This window comes from Diorhabda carinulata, chromosome 7 (assembly GCF_026250575.1).
Source record: "Diorhabda carinulata isolate Delta chromosome 7, icDioCari1.1, whole genome shotgun sequence".
NCBI classification, from domain to species: domain Eukaryota; kingdom Metazoa; phylum Arthropoda; class Insecta; order Coleoptera; family Chrysomelidae; genus Diorhabda; species Diorhabda carinulata.
This window is the reverse complement of record NC_079466.1, coordinates 23,851,083-23,864,779: the sequence shown is the minus strand read 5'-3', so window position 1 is coordinate 23,864,779 and position 13,697 is coordinate 23,851,083. Positions and strand designations below refer to the sequence as shown.

General features: G+C 31.9%; 1 protein-coding gene across 1 annotated transcript in view; it reads right to left on the bottom strand.

The window, feature by feature from the left end:
* The window catches only part of LOC130896403 (protein jagged-1b), a 203,357-nt gene that overhangs the window by 29,384 nt on the left and 160,276 nt on the right, over positions 1–13,697 (bottom strand). Inside the window, exons 6-7 of the mRNA XM_057804457.1 lie at positions 9,702–9,835; positions 2,657–2,890 (exon numbers count right to left, since the gene is read on the bottom strand). Of these exons, the coding sequence (XP_057660440.1) occupies positions 2,657–2,890; positions 9,702–9,835 (368 nt within the window). The remainder of the gene's footprint in view (positions 1–2,656; positions 2,891–9,701; positions 9,836–13,697) is intronic.

The following is a 13,697-nucleotide window of genomic DNA, read 5'->3' as shown; positions in this document are numbered from 1 at the left end:
TTTTGACATTTCGCAATCAGTTCAGCGAATTCGCCATCTTGCTAGCAACAGTTATAACCGAGAATGATCGAGATTGTTCTAAAACGGTTTTTTATGAAAAATAAATATAAATTTATCAATATTTCGATTTCTTTGATATTTTTTTCCCATTATACCTTGATAATTCTCATAATATTTGCTTCACGAAATGAAAAATAACCTCAAACGACATAAATTGACGTCCATTTGAGCTAATTGACGTCTACTGTCATTTGATGTTGATCGATGTTTTATGACATCAATATAACGTCAATTAATGTCGATTCATGTCATTTTTTCCTAATAATTCCCAAAACATATAGATTAGAATTGATTTTGACGGATCTTTAAGCGAATACAGGGTGTTTTATTACTATTGAGGTATCTGGCGCCATTTCCTCGCGAGATGTCAAACTATTAATTTTAAGGTTAGAAATTTTGACATTTCGCAATCAGTTCAGCGAATTCGCCATCTTGCTAGCAACAGTTATAACCGAGAATGATCGAGATTGTTCTAAAAAGGTTTTTCATGAAAAATAAATATAAATTTATCAATATTTCGATTTCTTTGATAATTTTTTCCCATTATTCCTTGATAATTCTCATAATAATTAGTTTACGAAATGAAAAATAACCTCAAACGACATAAATTGACGTCCATTTGAGCTAATTGACGTCTACTGTCATTTGATGTTGATCGATGTTTTATGACATCAATATAACGTCAATTAATGTCGATTCATGTCATTTTTTCCTAATAATTCCCAAAATATATAGATTAGAATTGATTTTGACGGATCTTTAAGCGAATACAGGGTGTTTTATTACTTCAATTATCAATTACCTACATACTTATATTGATTAAATGTACTATTGAAGTATCTGGCGCCATCTCATCGCCAGATGTCAAACTATTACTTTTAAGGTTAGAAATTTTGACATTTCGCAATCAGTTCAGCGAATTCGCCATCTTGCTAGCAACAGTTATAACCGAGAATGATCGAGATTGTTCTAAAACGGTTTTTTATGAAAAATAAATATAAATTTATCAATATTTCGATTTCTTTCATAATTTTTTCCCATTATTCCTTGATAATTCTCATAATAATTAGTTTACGAAATGAAAAATAACCTCAAACGACATAAATTGACGTCCATTTGAGCTAATTGACGTCTACTGTCATTTGATGTTGATCGATGTTTTATGACATCAATATAACGTCAATTAATGTCGATTCATGTCATTTTTTCCTAATAATTCCCAAAACATATAGATTAGAATTGATTTTGACGGATCTTTAAGCGAATACAGGGTGTTTTATTACTATTGAGGTATCTGGCGCCATTTCCTCGCGAGATGTCAAACTATTAATTTTAAGGTTAGAAATTTTGACATTTCGCAATCAGTTCAGCGAATTCGCCATCTTGCTAGCAACAGTTATAACCGAGAATGATCGAGATTGTTCTAAAAAGGTTTTTCATGAAAAATAAATATAAATTTATTAATATTTCGATTTCTTTGATAATTTTTTCCCATTATTCCTTGATAATTCTCATAATAATTAGTTTACGAAATGAAAAATAACCTCAAATGTCATGAATTGACGTCCATTTGAGCTAATTGACGTCTACTGTCATTTGATGTTGATCCATGTTTTATGACATCAATATGACGTCAATTAATATCGATTCATGTCATTTTTTCCTAATAATTCCCAAAATATATAGATTAGAATTGATTTTGACGGATCTTTAAGCGAATACAGGGTGTTTTATTACTTCAATTATCAATTACCTACATACTTATATTGATTAAATGTACTATTGAAGTATCTGGCGCCATCTCATCGCCAGATGTCAAACTATTACTTTTAAGGTTAGAAATTTTGACATTTCGCAATCAGTTCAGCGAATTCGCCATCTTGCTAGCAACAGTTATAACCGAGAATGATCGAGATTGTTCTAAAACGGTTTTTCATGAAAAATAAATATAAATTTATTAATATTTCGATTTCTTTGATAATTTTTTAACATTATTCCTTGATAATTCTCATAATATTTGCTTCACGAATTGAAAAATAACCTCAAATGACATAAATTGACGTCTATTTGAGCTAATTGACGTCTACTGTCATTTGATGTTGATCCATGTTTTATGACATCAATATGACGTCAATTAATATCGATTCATGTCATTTTTTCCTAATAATTCCCAAAATATATAGATTAGAATTGATTTTGACGGATCTTTAAGCGAATACAGGGTGTTTTATTACTTCAATTATCAATTACCTACATACTTATATTGATTAGATGTACTATTGAGGTATCTGGCGCCATCTCCTCGCGAGATGTCAAACTATTACTTTTAAGGTTAGAAATTTTGACATTTCGCAATCAGTTCAGCGAATTCGCCATCTTGCTAGCAACAGTTATAACCGAGAATGATCGAGATTGTTCTGAACGAACCCATTTTCAATAATTCTTTAAAAATTTTGCATTCCACAATAAAAATCGTTAAGACTGAAGTCGAAAGATAGAAAAATAACGGGAAAATGATTAATTTTTTAGAGAAAAATTGTATAAACTACGTCAAAAATCTTATATAAGCCGAAATAATCAAAATATTCGAACTTACCGATATTACAAGTCGGTCCAGTCCATCCATTTCCGCATTCGCAACTAAAAGAGCCTCCGGCTTCTATGCAGGTACCGCCGTGAAGACAGGGAGCCGGCGCGCAGGGGTTGTCGACTATTTCACAATTAGCACCTGAAAACCCTTCGGGGCATCTACATAGGTAATTATCGGGAGCCGTATTTTCGCAAGTGCCCCCATTCAAACAAGGCTCGTGCGTACCGCAATAATTCAAATCTGAAATTAATACCCGGACTATATTTTCTTCTCTTTTATAGTTAAAAATAGTTAAAACCTTTTCGTTTGAACTGCGATTCGTTTTCCGCGATTGGCGTCCCCGGAGTAATTTTATTTCAAGAAAAACGTGTTTTATCGATAAAATTTCATGCATAATATAGGAAATTACGTTATTTTTGTGTCCTCCCTTCGTATATACTTCAACTGACGTCAATTAACACATTAAATAACTTTACTAACACATTTACTACATTCTTCGACTTTTTCAAAGATCTGACAACACAGCAAAACGACGTGAACGATTCACAGATAAAATTGAAGTATAAATAAAACAGAGTTGTCATTGTATGACACTCATAATAGCTTCTCCCCTAAATAATATAAAAAAATAGGTCTATTTTAGAGGGTTAGAGGGTGGACGATAAAAGCTGTAAGCTGATTTATCGAAATTGGATTACGTCATATGAATTGATTGAATAAACACGTGAAAAAAAGTTGCATATTGTACGGATTATCAATATTTGAAACGGGGGGTTTAAGTGTAAAGATTTTCGCTCTGCTCTAAAATCTTTTTGGTTTTCTCCAACTGCGTTTCTTCATATTTTCCTTACCTATTTCGTTTTATTTTGACGTTTACTTCATATACTGTGTCTAATAAGGCGGTAACCCCTTAATTTCCACCCCTTTATTATAAATTCAACATCTTATAGTACAGTCATTCGAGCTTAAAATCGACCGAAACCTCGCAAATTCAAAGACCTTCATCGATCTTCTTGAAAATTTGGAATTAAGTTCATCTTACCCTCATCTTCAAACCTGACTTGGTCGCGAAGTGGGCTTTTTATTTTTAAGGGTTGAAAATCACCCCTTACTCCGATAAATTGAAAACTAATTAATTAAAGCGATAATGGGTTATAGTTCTGTTCAAATGTATTAAATTTTAATTGTTTTGTATCGTGACTTTGATATTTTACAGGTCACCTACCCTTAAAAACAACCCCTGATACAAATATTGTTTAAAAAATGTGGTAAAAACCATGAAATTTTTTTTATTTTGGATCGTAATCGGAGAATTTTGTTTCTTCAAGTCAATATTTTTGATAATGCAACCACCAAAAACCAAAAACCACCCCTAAGAATGGAAAAAATTGGAAATTACTAAATATTATCCAAAAAATTTAATTCAAACTGACTAATTTCTTTATTTTTTTGTAAGTTCAATTTTGAAAATGATAGTTTTTTCCAAAAAATGCGTAATTTTCGAGTTTTTTCTTATTGAAAAACGTGTTTTTTGCATGTATTTATACGTGTATAAAAGAATAAATACTCCAAAAAGATCAAAATTTAAACAATTCGTAATTTTTCAGAATTATCTCTAGAAAAATGTTTTCGGTTTTTTAATAATAACTCGGCTTCCCTTTAAGCTTTTTGCTTTCATCCATACACCATTTTGTAGGGAATTTCATAAGCTACAAAACCATGAGAGTTACAACCCTTTTAGGTCCTTTTTTTTGGAGAATTTTGATGTTAAAGAGTAAAAAAGACTATTCCTTAGAATTGAAATCTTTAAACGCTTATATCTTGTTTAATTTTCAAGCTACGCGAATTTAAAAAAAAGCAAAATGTTCAGAAAAATAAAAGCTAAATTTTAGTTATTAACAAATTTTTTCATTGATCCAATAGTTTTTGAGATATTTTGAAAAAACAACGTTTTTCTTAAATCCAAAAAATAGAATTTCACATTAAACAACTTTTTTCAAAATATACGTGTTCCAAACCATTCAAACTTTTGGAACGTGTTGTTAGGGCTTAAACAAAGATAATTTTACAAGGGCAACGATTAATTTTAATTTTGCCGTACATGTTATCAAATTTACCGACAATTTTTTTTTTTTTCAAATTCTAGTTACTTGACTTATTTTCGTCATAACTCGCTTAATTTTCGTGATAGACGATTTTTTAAAAGCTCATTTTAAAGGTTTAAAAAAGTACTTTAAAAATGTTCATAACAATTTTTTACGAAAAATTGATAGTTTTTCCGTAATTTGCGCTCAAATCTCTGCATAAATTTACGAAAAAGAAAAAATTGACTTTCGGTGACTGATAAGTTGCTGAATATTATTAAAAAATTTTAATTTAAACTGACCAATTTCTTTATTTTTTTATAAGCTTCAATTTTGATAAGAATAATTTTTTCCAGAAAATGCGTAATTTTCGAGTTTTTTGTGAAAAAATGTTGAAAAACGTGTTTTTTTTTATTAATTTCCAATCGCGAATAACTAAAAAATTATTGAGTTAAATAAAAAACTTCATTCCACATTTTCTTCATAAAATTCAATTCTCTATCGATTTATTTTAAAATTTCAAATTTCCGCCCCCAAATAAGGGTGGAATTCACCCCTGTTGTCGTTGGACCAACCTACAAGCTTCTATTTTCTTCCACAACTTTTCTCCCTCGTATTCTATTATTCTGCTAAACTTTTATCGTTGTTAAATTTATAAATCTTCTGTTGGGAGGTTCTCCTCCATCATTTCCATCCCCATCTCCTCGATCTTCTTGTATATCTTCGTCGCCATTCAATAATTATTGTTGAAAATATCTTTTTCATCCGACTAGTTGTCTAAAATCGATTTTATTTTATTTTTTCGTTTATAAAAACATTCGAGGCAATTTTTTCTAATTAGAAACAAAGTAAAAAGTCAAATGGTTATAAACCAGGTAAAAAAGCCGGATGTAGAGTCATTTTCAAACGGAAACTTATAACGAGAATATTCTACTGAAATTCAGTCCCTGAAGAAGGTAATTTGGTTATCGAAACTAGTGTCGGACAATATAATTTCAACTTGGAGAAGATTCTAGTAATTTAAATCAGTAGCAGTTTGAAAATAATAAAGGAATAAGCCTTGACACAAATATTGTTTATGTCTTTTGGGTTTAGGACGTTTTCTACGTAACTTTTTTCCAAAAACCTCTCTATATCTTTCGTTCTTTCGTTTATGGTAACACCTCGTGTAGTAGCTTTATTAATTCCGTCCTTCCAGGTTTTCCTTGTAAGGAAATTCGAATCGGAATTATCCCGATCGGTATCGGTCGGTCGGATGTGGCGGGATTATCGTTTTATCTACGGAACGACTACCTGTATGAAGTATATTCAAATGCGAGGTCACCTGGCGTGGTCATGGCAACGTTTTGTACATTTTAAAGTGATCTAATGTGACCGACAATGACCGGGAAGAAGAAATATTAAAATTACGGTTTATCATCCGAAAAGGCCGAAAGCACTTTGCGAATTACTTGTATATATGATCTCGGCGAAGAAAAGAGAAAGAAAAAGTGAAGAAACACCTGTGACCGGATCCCACGGTGTTTCAAAACGGTCTACCGAGTAAAGATGCAACACCACATAGACGTCGATAAATTGGAAATTTCTCGTCGAAAATTTCAGTAGGAACTTGACGATCTCAAACTATAAAATAACAAATACAGGCTTTGAATCAAACGATTTTGTAGAAGAAACAGAAACAGTTCTAGAGTCCGGGCTTTGTAGATTTAGCAACACTGTATAATCGAAAGAAAACGACACATTTCCTCATAAACTTCTCATTTATTTTATTAGCAACTCTTCAAAAAGCCATTTCGCTATAAAACTGGTAATAATGATGTCGAAATCCAACAAAAAACTTCACAGATCACACAGAAACTTACGTCAAAAGCATTTGTTTACCCCGCGGCGGCCATTTTTAAATGGGCGTCAGTTAATTTTGATAATTCGTCAGATTGCTCAGTCAATATATTTAAAAAGAAGAAGAAAAGCAACGGAATATGTTGGAATCATCGATTCTTGACGTCGAATTAAAATCAAACAGCACGAAACAAAAAGAAAACAAATAGTTCCATGCACAATAAAGATGTATATATATATATATATATATATATATATATATATATATATATATATATATATATATATATATATATATAATAAAAATTCTTATAAAATTCTCACTTTGACAACAATTTTTGACAGCATAAATATATAAACAACTTCATTATTAGTCTTATTTTGTCATGTGATTGAGAATACTGATCAGAATATGATTTTACTGATAGAAATTGACTACTGACAGAAGTTGACATTGACAGGACACCAAAGATGGCGTATATTATATAGGAAATCTAAATAATAATGAAGGTCAAGGAGAATATGAAGTTCTGTGGTCCTGGTAGAAAAAAAAAACGTTTTATGATCCTTTAAAAATAAAATGATCGTCATATCTATGTATTACTGTGAATACATCATCGTCATTGTACAGTTTTACATTTTTATAAGCAGATTAAATTGGTTTAAAGCCGTCTTTTATACGCACTTGCAGCACCTAAGTAGTTTTAGCTTGTATTCTGTTTTATAGACGTCTCGTATTATGAATTCGACAAAAAAATACTAATCACGAGACTATTTTTTTCGTATGGAAGCAAAAAAGAAATAAGCGTTCGCTAAGAAGATTTTGGATATTTAAAAAATGACTTGGAAGATTCTGAAAAATGTCTAGGAAGATACTGAATATTGAAACGTGTCCGAGAAGATTCCGAATAATAAACAACGTCTAGGAAGATTCTGAATATTAGAAAGTGTCGAGGAAAGTGTCTAAGAAGATTTCGAATAATAAAAAGTTTCTGGAAACTGTCTTGGAAGGTTTGGAATATTAGAAATTTCCTAGGAAAGTATTTAGGAAGTTTTAGGAAAGTGTCTAGGAAGATATTGAATATTGAAACGTGTCCGAGAAGATTCCGAATAATAAACAACGTCTTGGAAGATTATGAATATTAGAAAGTGTCGAGGAAAGTGTCTAAGAAGATTTCGAATAATAAAAAGTTTCTGGAAACTATTTTGGAAGTTTTGGAATATTAGAAATTTCCTAGGAAAGTATTTAGGAAGTTTTAGGAAAGTGTCTAGGAAGATATTGAATATTGAAACGTGTCTGAGAAGATTCCGAATAATAAAAAAGGTCTAGGAAGATTATGAATATTAGAAAGTGTCGAGGAAAGTGTCTAAGAAGATTTCGAATAATAAAAAGTTTCTGGAAACTATTTTGGAAGTTTTGGAATATTAGAAATTTCCTAGGAAAGTATTTAGGAAGTTTTAGGAAAGTGTCTAGGAAGATATTGAATATTGAAACGTATCTGAGAAGATTCCGAATAATAAAAAAGGTCTAGGAAGATTCTGAATATTAGAAAGTGTCGAGGAAAGCGTCTAAGAAAATTTCGAATAATAAAAAGTTTCTGGAAACTGTCTTGGAAGGTTTGGAATATTAGAAATTTCCTAGGAAAGTATATAGGAAGTTTTAGGAAAGTGTCTAGGAAGATATTGAATATTGAAACGTGTCTGAGAAGATTCCGAATAATAAAAAAGGTCTAGGAAGATTCTGAATATTAGAAAGTGTCGAGGAAAGTGTCTAAGAAGATTTCGAATAATAAAAAGTTTCTGGAAACTATTTTGGAAGTTTTGGAATATTAGAAATTTCCTAGGAAAGTATTTAGGAAGTTTTAGGAAAGTGTCTAGGAAGATATTGAATATTGAAACGTGTCTGAGAAGATTCCGAATAATAAAAAAGGTCTAGGAAGATTCTGAATATTAGAAAGTGTCGAGGAAAGTGTCTAAGAAAATTTCGAATAATAAAAAGTTTCTGGAAACTGTCTTGGAAGGTTTGGAATATTAGAAATTTCCTAGGAAAGTATATAGGAAGTTTTAGGAAAGTGTCTAGGAAGATAGTGAATATTGAAACGTGTCTAGGAAGGTTCTCAATAATATAAAATGTCTGGGAAAGCATCTTGGAAGTTTCTTAATATTAAAATGGTCTAGGAAAGTGGCTTCAAAAGTTCTGAATAATAGAAGGTGTTTAGGAAAGTATTTAGTAATTTTTAGAGCAGTGTTTAGGAAGATTCAAAATATTAAAATGGTCTAGAAAAGTCGCTTGAAATTTCCGAATAATGAAAGGTGTCTAGGAAAATGTTTTGGAAGATTCTTAATATCAAAAAGTATTCAGAAAGATTTCGAAAAGTGTCGAGGAAGATTCTGAATAATAAAAAATGTCTTTTTCCAATATCTAATCAACTAAATACGTTCGAAAAACCCTTCTAATTGTACCGTGCTTCCATTTAACTTTCATATTATCGAATAGATACATAATTACAACACAATGCGCCCCTTCTCAACACACATGTTCCTTAAAAAACGTGTCAAAGGGTTAATCACTTTACACACGCACCCATTACTCGACCCTCTTGAGAGGGTTGCCGATATTCCGATCAAGTGTACAATTGTCGTTGTTCACCAATCCGTGACAACTTCGGTTTACATAAAAGCGCCTCACGAAAAATTAACCCTCGTCCTTGGGGCGAACTATCGTTTTTTTCTTTTTTATATTTTGATGAATAGTCAATGGGTCCCTTTGGACGCGGAAGTATTTTTTTTATGTTTCGCAACAGTTGTATAATGGCCATGATACATCTGGATCACTCTCATGCACTTGTTCGGCTTAGATAAAAAAATTATGGGTTATTTTAGCCCTTATTGACCGATATTATTTTGTTTTTTTTCATCTATTCAATCAACATTTATTCTCGGAAATCGTTTTTAATTCGTTAATATGAATCTAAGGTTAGGAAACACGTTCCGAAACTGTCTGAAACGTCAAAATTCCGAATCGTCTTCGAAGACGTTAACTTGGTTATCGAAAGGCGCGTTCGGCAGTGTAATCGCGAGTGTCGGTGTAGCTTAAACAGTGTGTTCACTACGAATAGTTTTCCTACCTTGATCGCACAGAATTCCGCCCCAATTGGTATCGCAGATGCACTGCCACGATGACCCGTTGCAGTAACCGTGTTTACAACCCGGGTAAGGTTCGCATTGATCGCAAAAATCTCCTCTCCAACCAGGTCGACATCTGAAACAATAATTACATAATCAGTTCAACCATGAGATTACTAAATTTACTAAGTTATTATTTATAATTGACCTTCCAGGTCTTCGAGGATCTTCCTCGTCTTCTATTCTGCGGTTGCTCCATCATCGCTTTCTTCGGCATTTAATCTTTCGCTTGAATCTCGATCAGTTCGGTGCAATTGCATGTGGACGGATCCGAATTTTGTCTTCCCTACATTTATTAACTGTCTTGGAAGGTTTGGAATATTAGAAACTGTCGAGGAAAGGATTTAGGAAGATTTAGGAAAGTGTCTAGGAAGATATTGAATATTGAAACGTGTCTGACAAGATTCAGAATAATAAAAAACGTCTAGGAAGATTATGAATATTAGAAACTGTCGAGGAAAGTGTCTAAGAAGATTTCGAATAATAAAAAGTTTCTGGAAACTGTCTTGGAAGGTTTGGAATATTAGAAATTGTCCGGGAAAGTATTTAGGAAGATTTAGGAAAGTGTCTAGGAAGATATTGAATATTGAAACGTGTCTGAGAAGATTCCGAATAATAAACAATGTCTAGGAAGATTCTGAATATTAGAAACTGTCGAGGAAAGTGTCTAAGAAGATTTCGAATAATAAAAAGTTTCTGGAAACTGTCTTGGAAGGTTTGGAATATTAGAAATTGTCCGGGAAAGTATTTAGGAAGATTTAGGAAAGTGTCTAGGAAGATATTGAATATTGAAACGTGTCTGAGAAGATTCCGAATAATAAACAATGTCTAGGAAGATTCTGAATATTAGAAACTGTCGAGGAAAGTGTCTAAGAAGATTTCGAATAATAAAAAGTTTCTGGAAACTGTCTTGGAAGGTTTGGAATATTAGAAATTGTCCGGGAAAGTATTTAGGAAGATTTAGGAAAGTGTCTAGGAAGATATTGAATATTGAAACGTGTCTGAGAAGATTCCGAATAATAAACAATGTCTAGGAAGATTCTGAATATTAGAAACTGTCGAGGAAAGTGTCTAAGAAGATTTCGAATAATAAAAAGTTTCTGGAAACTGTCTTGGAAGGTTTGGAATATTAGAAATTGTCCGGGAAAGTATTTAGGAAGATTTAGGAAAGTGTCTAGGAAGATATTGAATATTGAAACGTGTCTGAGAAGATTCCGAATAATAAACAATGTCTAGGAAGATTCTGAATATTAGAAATTGTCGAGGAAAGTGTCTAAGAAGATTTCGAATAATAAAAAGTTTCTGGAAACTGTCTTAGAAGGTTTGGAATGTAAGAAATTGTCCTGGAAAGTATTTAGGAAGATTTAGGAAAGTGTCTAGGAAGATATTGAATATTGAAACGTGTCTGAGAAGATTCCGAATAATAAACAATGTCTAGGAAGATTCTGAATATTAGAAACTGTCGAGGAAAGTGTCTAAGAAGATTTCGAATAATAAAAAGTTTCTGGAAACTGTCTTGGAAGGTTTGGAATGTAAGAAATTGTCCTGGAAAGTATTTAGGAAGATTTAGGAAAGTGTCTAGGAAGATATTGAATATTGAAACGTGTCTGACAAGATTCCGAATAATAAACAAGGTCTAGGAAGATTCTGAATATTAGAAAGTGTCGAGGAAAGTGTCTAAGAAGATTTTCAATGATAAAAAGTTTCTGGAAACTGTCTTGGAAGGTTTGGAATGTAAAATTGCATGTGGACGATCCGAACTTTGTCTTCCCTACATTTATTTTCCTAAGTTCTATGTCGAGGTTACATTTCAAGACATAATACAGCTTTTGTTCAAAAACTACCAGGATTTTCTGCTTCCTCATTGCTTGTACACATACTAAGGTTACTGCTTTTAGAGTTTCAGCCTTTGCTTGAACGTCCAATCAACTTCCAAAGCCGCTTGGCTATTGAAAACAATGTAAATGTTTTCTAGATGAATTTATATCAGAAATGACGAAATAAAGACTAATAAAACAGATATTTTATACTAAAAATCGAGAGGAAGATTAAGAAAAGCCAAAATATTAAACAACCCAAACGGTTTTTACTTTTTTATCATTAAAAAAGCTTCCTTACCATGCGTTTTACCAAAGGCGGTATTGAACTCTTCAAAAGCAACGTCTATTTATTGAAACAACATAATAAATTTATATCGAAATCCTTTTACAGTATTTGGTAGAATCGTAAGATTAATGTCTTACATTAGACCGGTACTAACCAAGAATTAAATTATATCAATTGTTTCGATGTATGGCTTTCGACATAAACAAGATACTTGTCAATTACCGAAGCACTAAATTTTTCATATGGACTGAATTACGTGAGAAAATGGCCTTAATCTTTGCGGAAATGTACCTTAATCTTCCTCAAAATCAGATTTATTGTTATGTACGTCTCATTCGGAATCGCGACTGTTTTCTTTTTGTCTCCAACATCGTCTAGGTGATTATTATGGTCGGAATAAGAAACTAAACCGAATACAGTCTCAATAAACTTGAATATTAGATCGTTACGTAATTCTGTAATAGGTAAACGGTTTGAAATAGGAAAAAGTCTTCTACAATGATTCAATTTCAATTCGAACATGTTCGCAGATATAAAAAACCTTCCGAAGAAGCTGATGATAAACCTGAGAATCAATTATAGATCCACGTATCACATCCACAACAATAGAAGAAATTAGAGCCCCGAATGTCATAAGAAAAATCCAAGAAAGTTAAACTTAAATGGGTTTCGAACTTACGTCTAGGAAGATATTGAATATTGAAACGTATCTGAGAAGATTCCGAATAATAAACAACGTCTAGGAAGATATTGAATATTGAAACGTATCTGAGAAGATTCCGAATAATAAAAAAGGTCTAGGAAGATTATGAATATTAGAAAGTGTCGAGGAAAGTGTCTAAGAAGATTTCGAATAATAAAAAGTTTCTAGAAACTATTTTGGAAGGTTTAGAATATTAGAAATTGTCCGGGAAAGTATTTAGGAAGATTTAGGAAAGTGTCTAGGAAGTTATTGAATATTGAAACGTGTCTGAGAAGATTCCGAATAATAAACAACGTCTAGGAAGATTATGAATATTAGAAAGTGTCGAGGAAAGTGTCTAAGAAGATTTTGAATAATGAAAAGTTTCTGGAAACTGTCTTGGAAGGTTTGGAATGTAAGAAATTGTCCGGGAAAGTATTTAGGAAGATTTAGGAAAGTGTCTAGGAAGATATTGAATATTGAAACGTATCTGAGAAGATTCCGAATAATAAACAACGTCTAGGAAGATTATGAATATTAGAAAGTGTCGAGGAAAGTGTCTAAGAAGATTTTGAATAATGAAAAGTTTCTGGAAACTGTCTTGGAAGGTTTGGAATGTAAGAAATTGTCCGGGAAAGTATTTAGGAAGATTTAGGAAAGTGTCTAGGAAGATATTGAATATTGAAACGTATCTGAGAAGATTCCGAATAATAAACAACGTCTAGGAAGATTATGAATATTAGAAAGTGTCGAGGAAAGTGTCTAAGAAGATTTTGAATAATGAAAAGTTTCTGGAAACTGTCTTGGAAGGTTTGGAATGTAAGAAATTGTCCGGGAAAGTATTTAGGAAGATTTAGGAAAGTGTCTAGGAAGATATTGAATATTGAAACGTATCTGAGAAGATTCCGAATAATAAACAACGTCTAGGAAGATTATGAATATTAGAAAGTGTCGAGGAAAGTGTCTAAGAAGATTTTGAATAATGAAAAGTTTCTGGAAACTGTCTTGGAAGGTTTGGAATGTAAGAAATTGTCCGGGAAAGTATTTAGGAAGATTTAGGAAAGTGTCTAGGAAGATATTGAATATTGAAACGTATCTGAGAAGATTCCGAATAATAAACAACGTCTAGGAAGATTATGAATATTAGAAA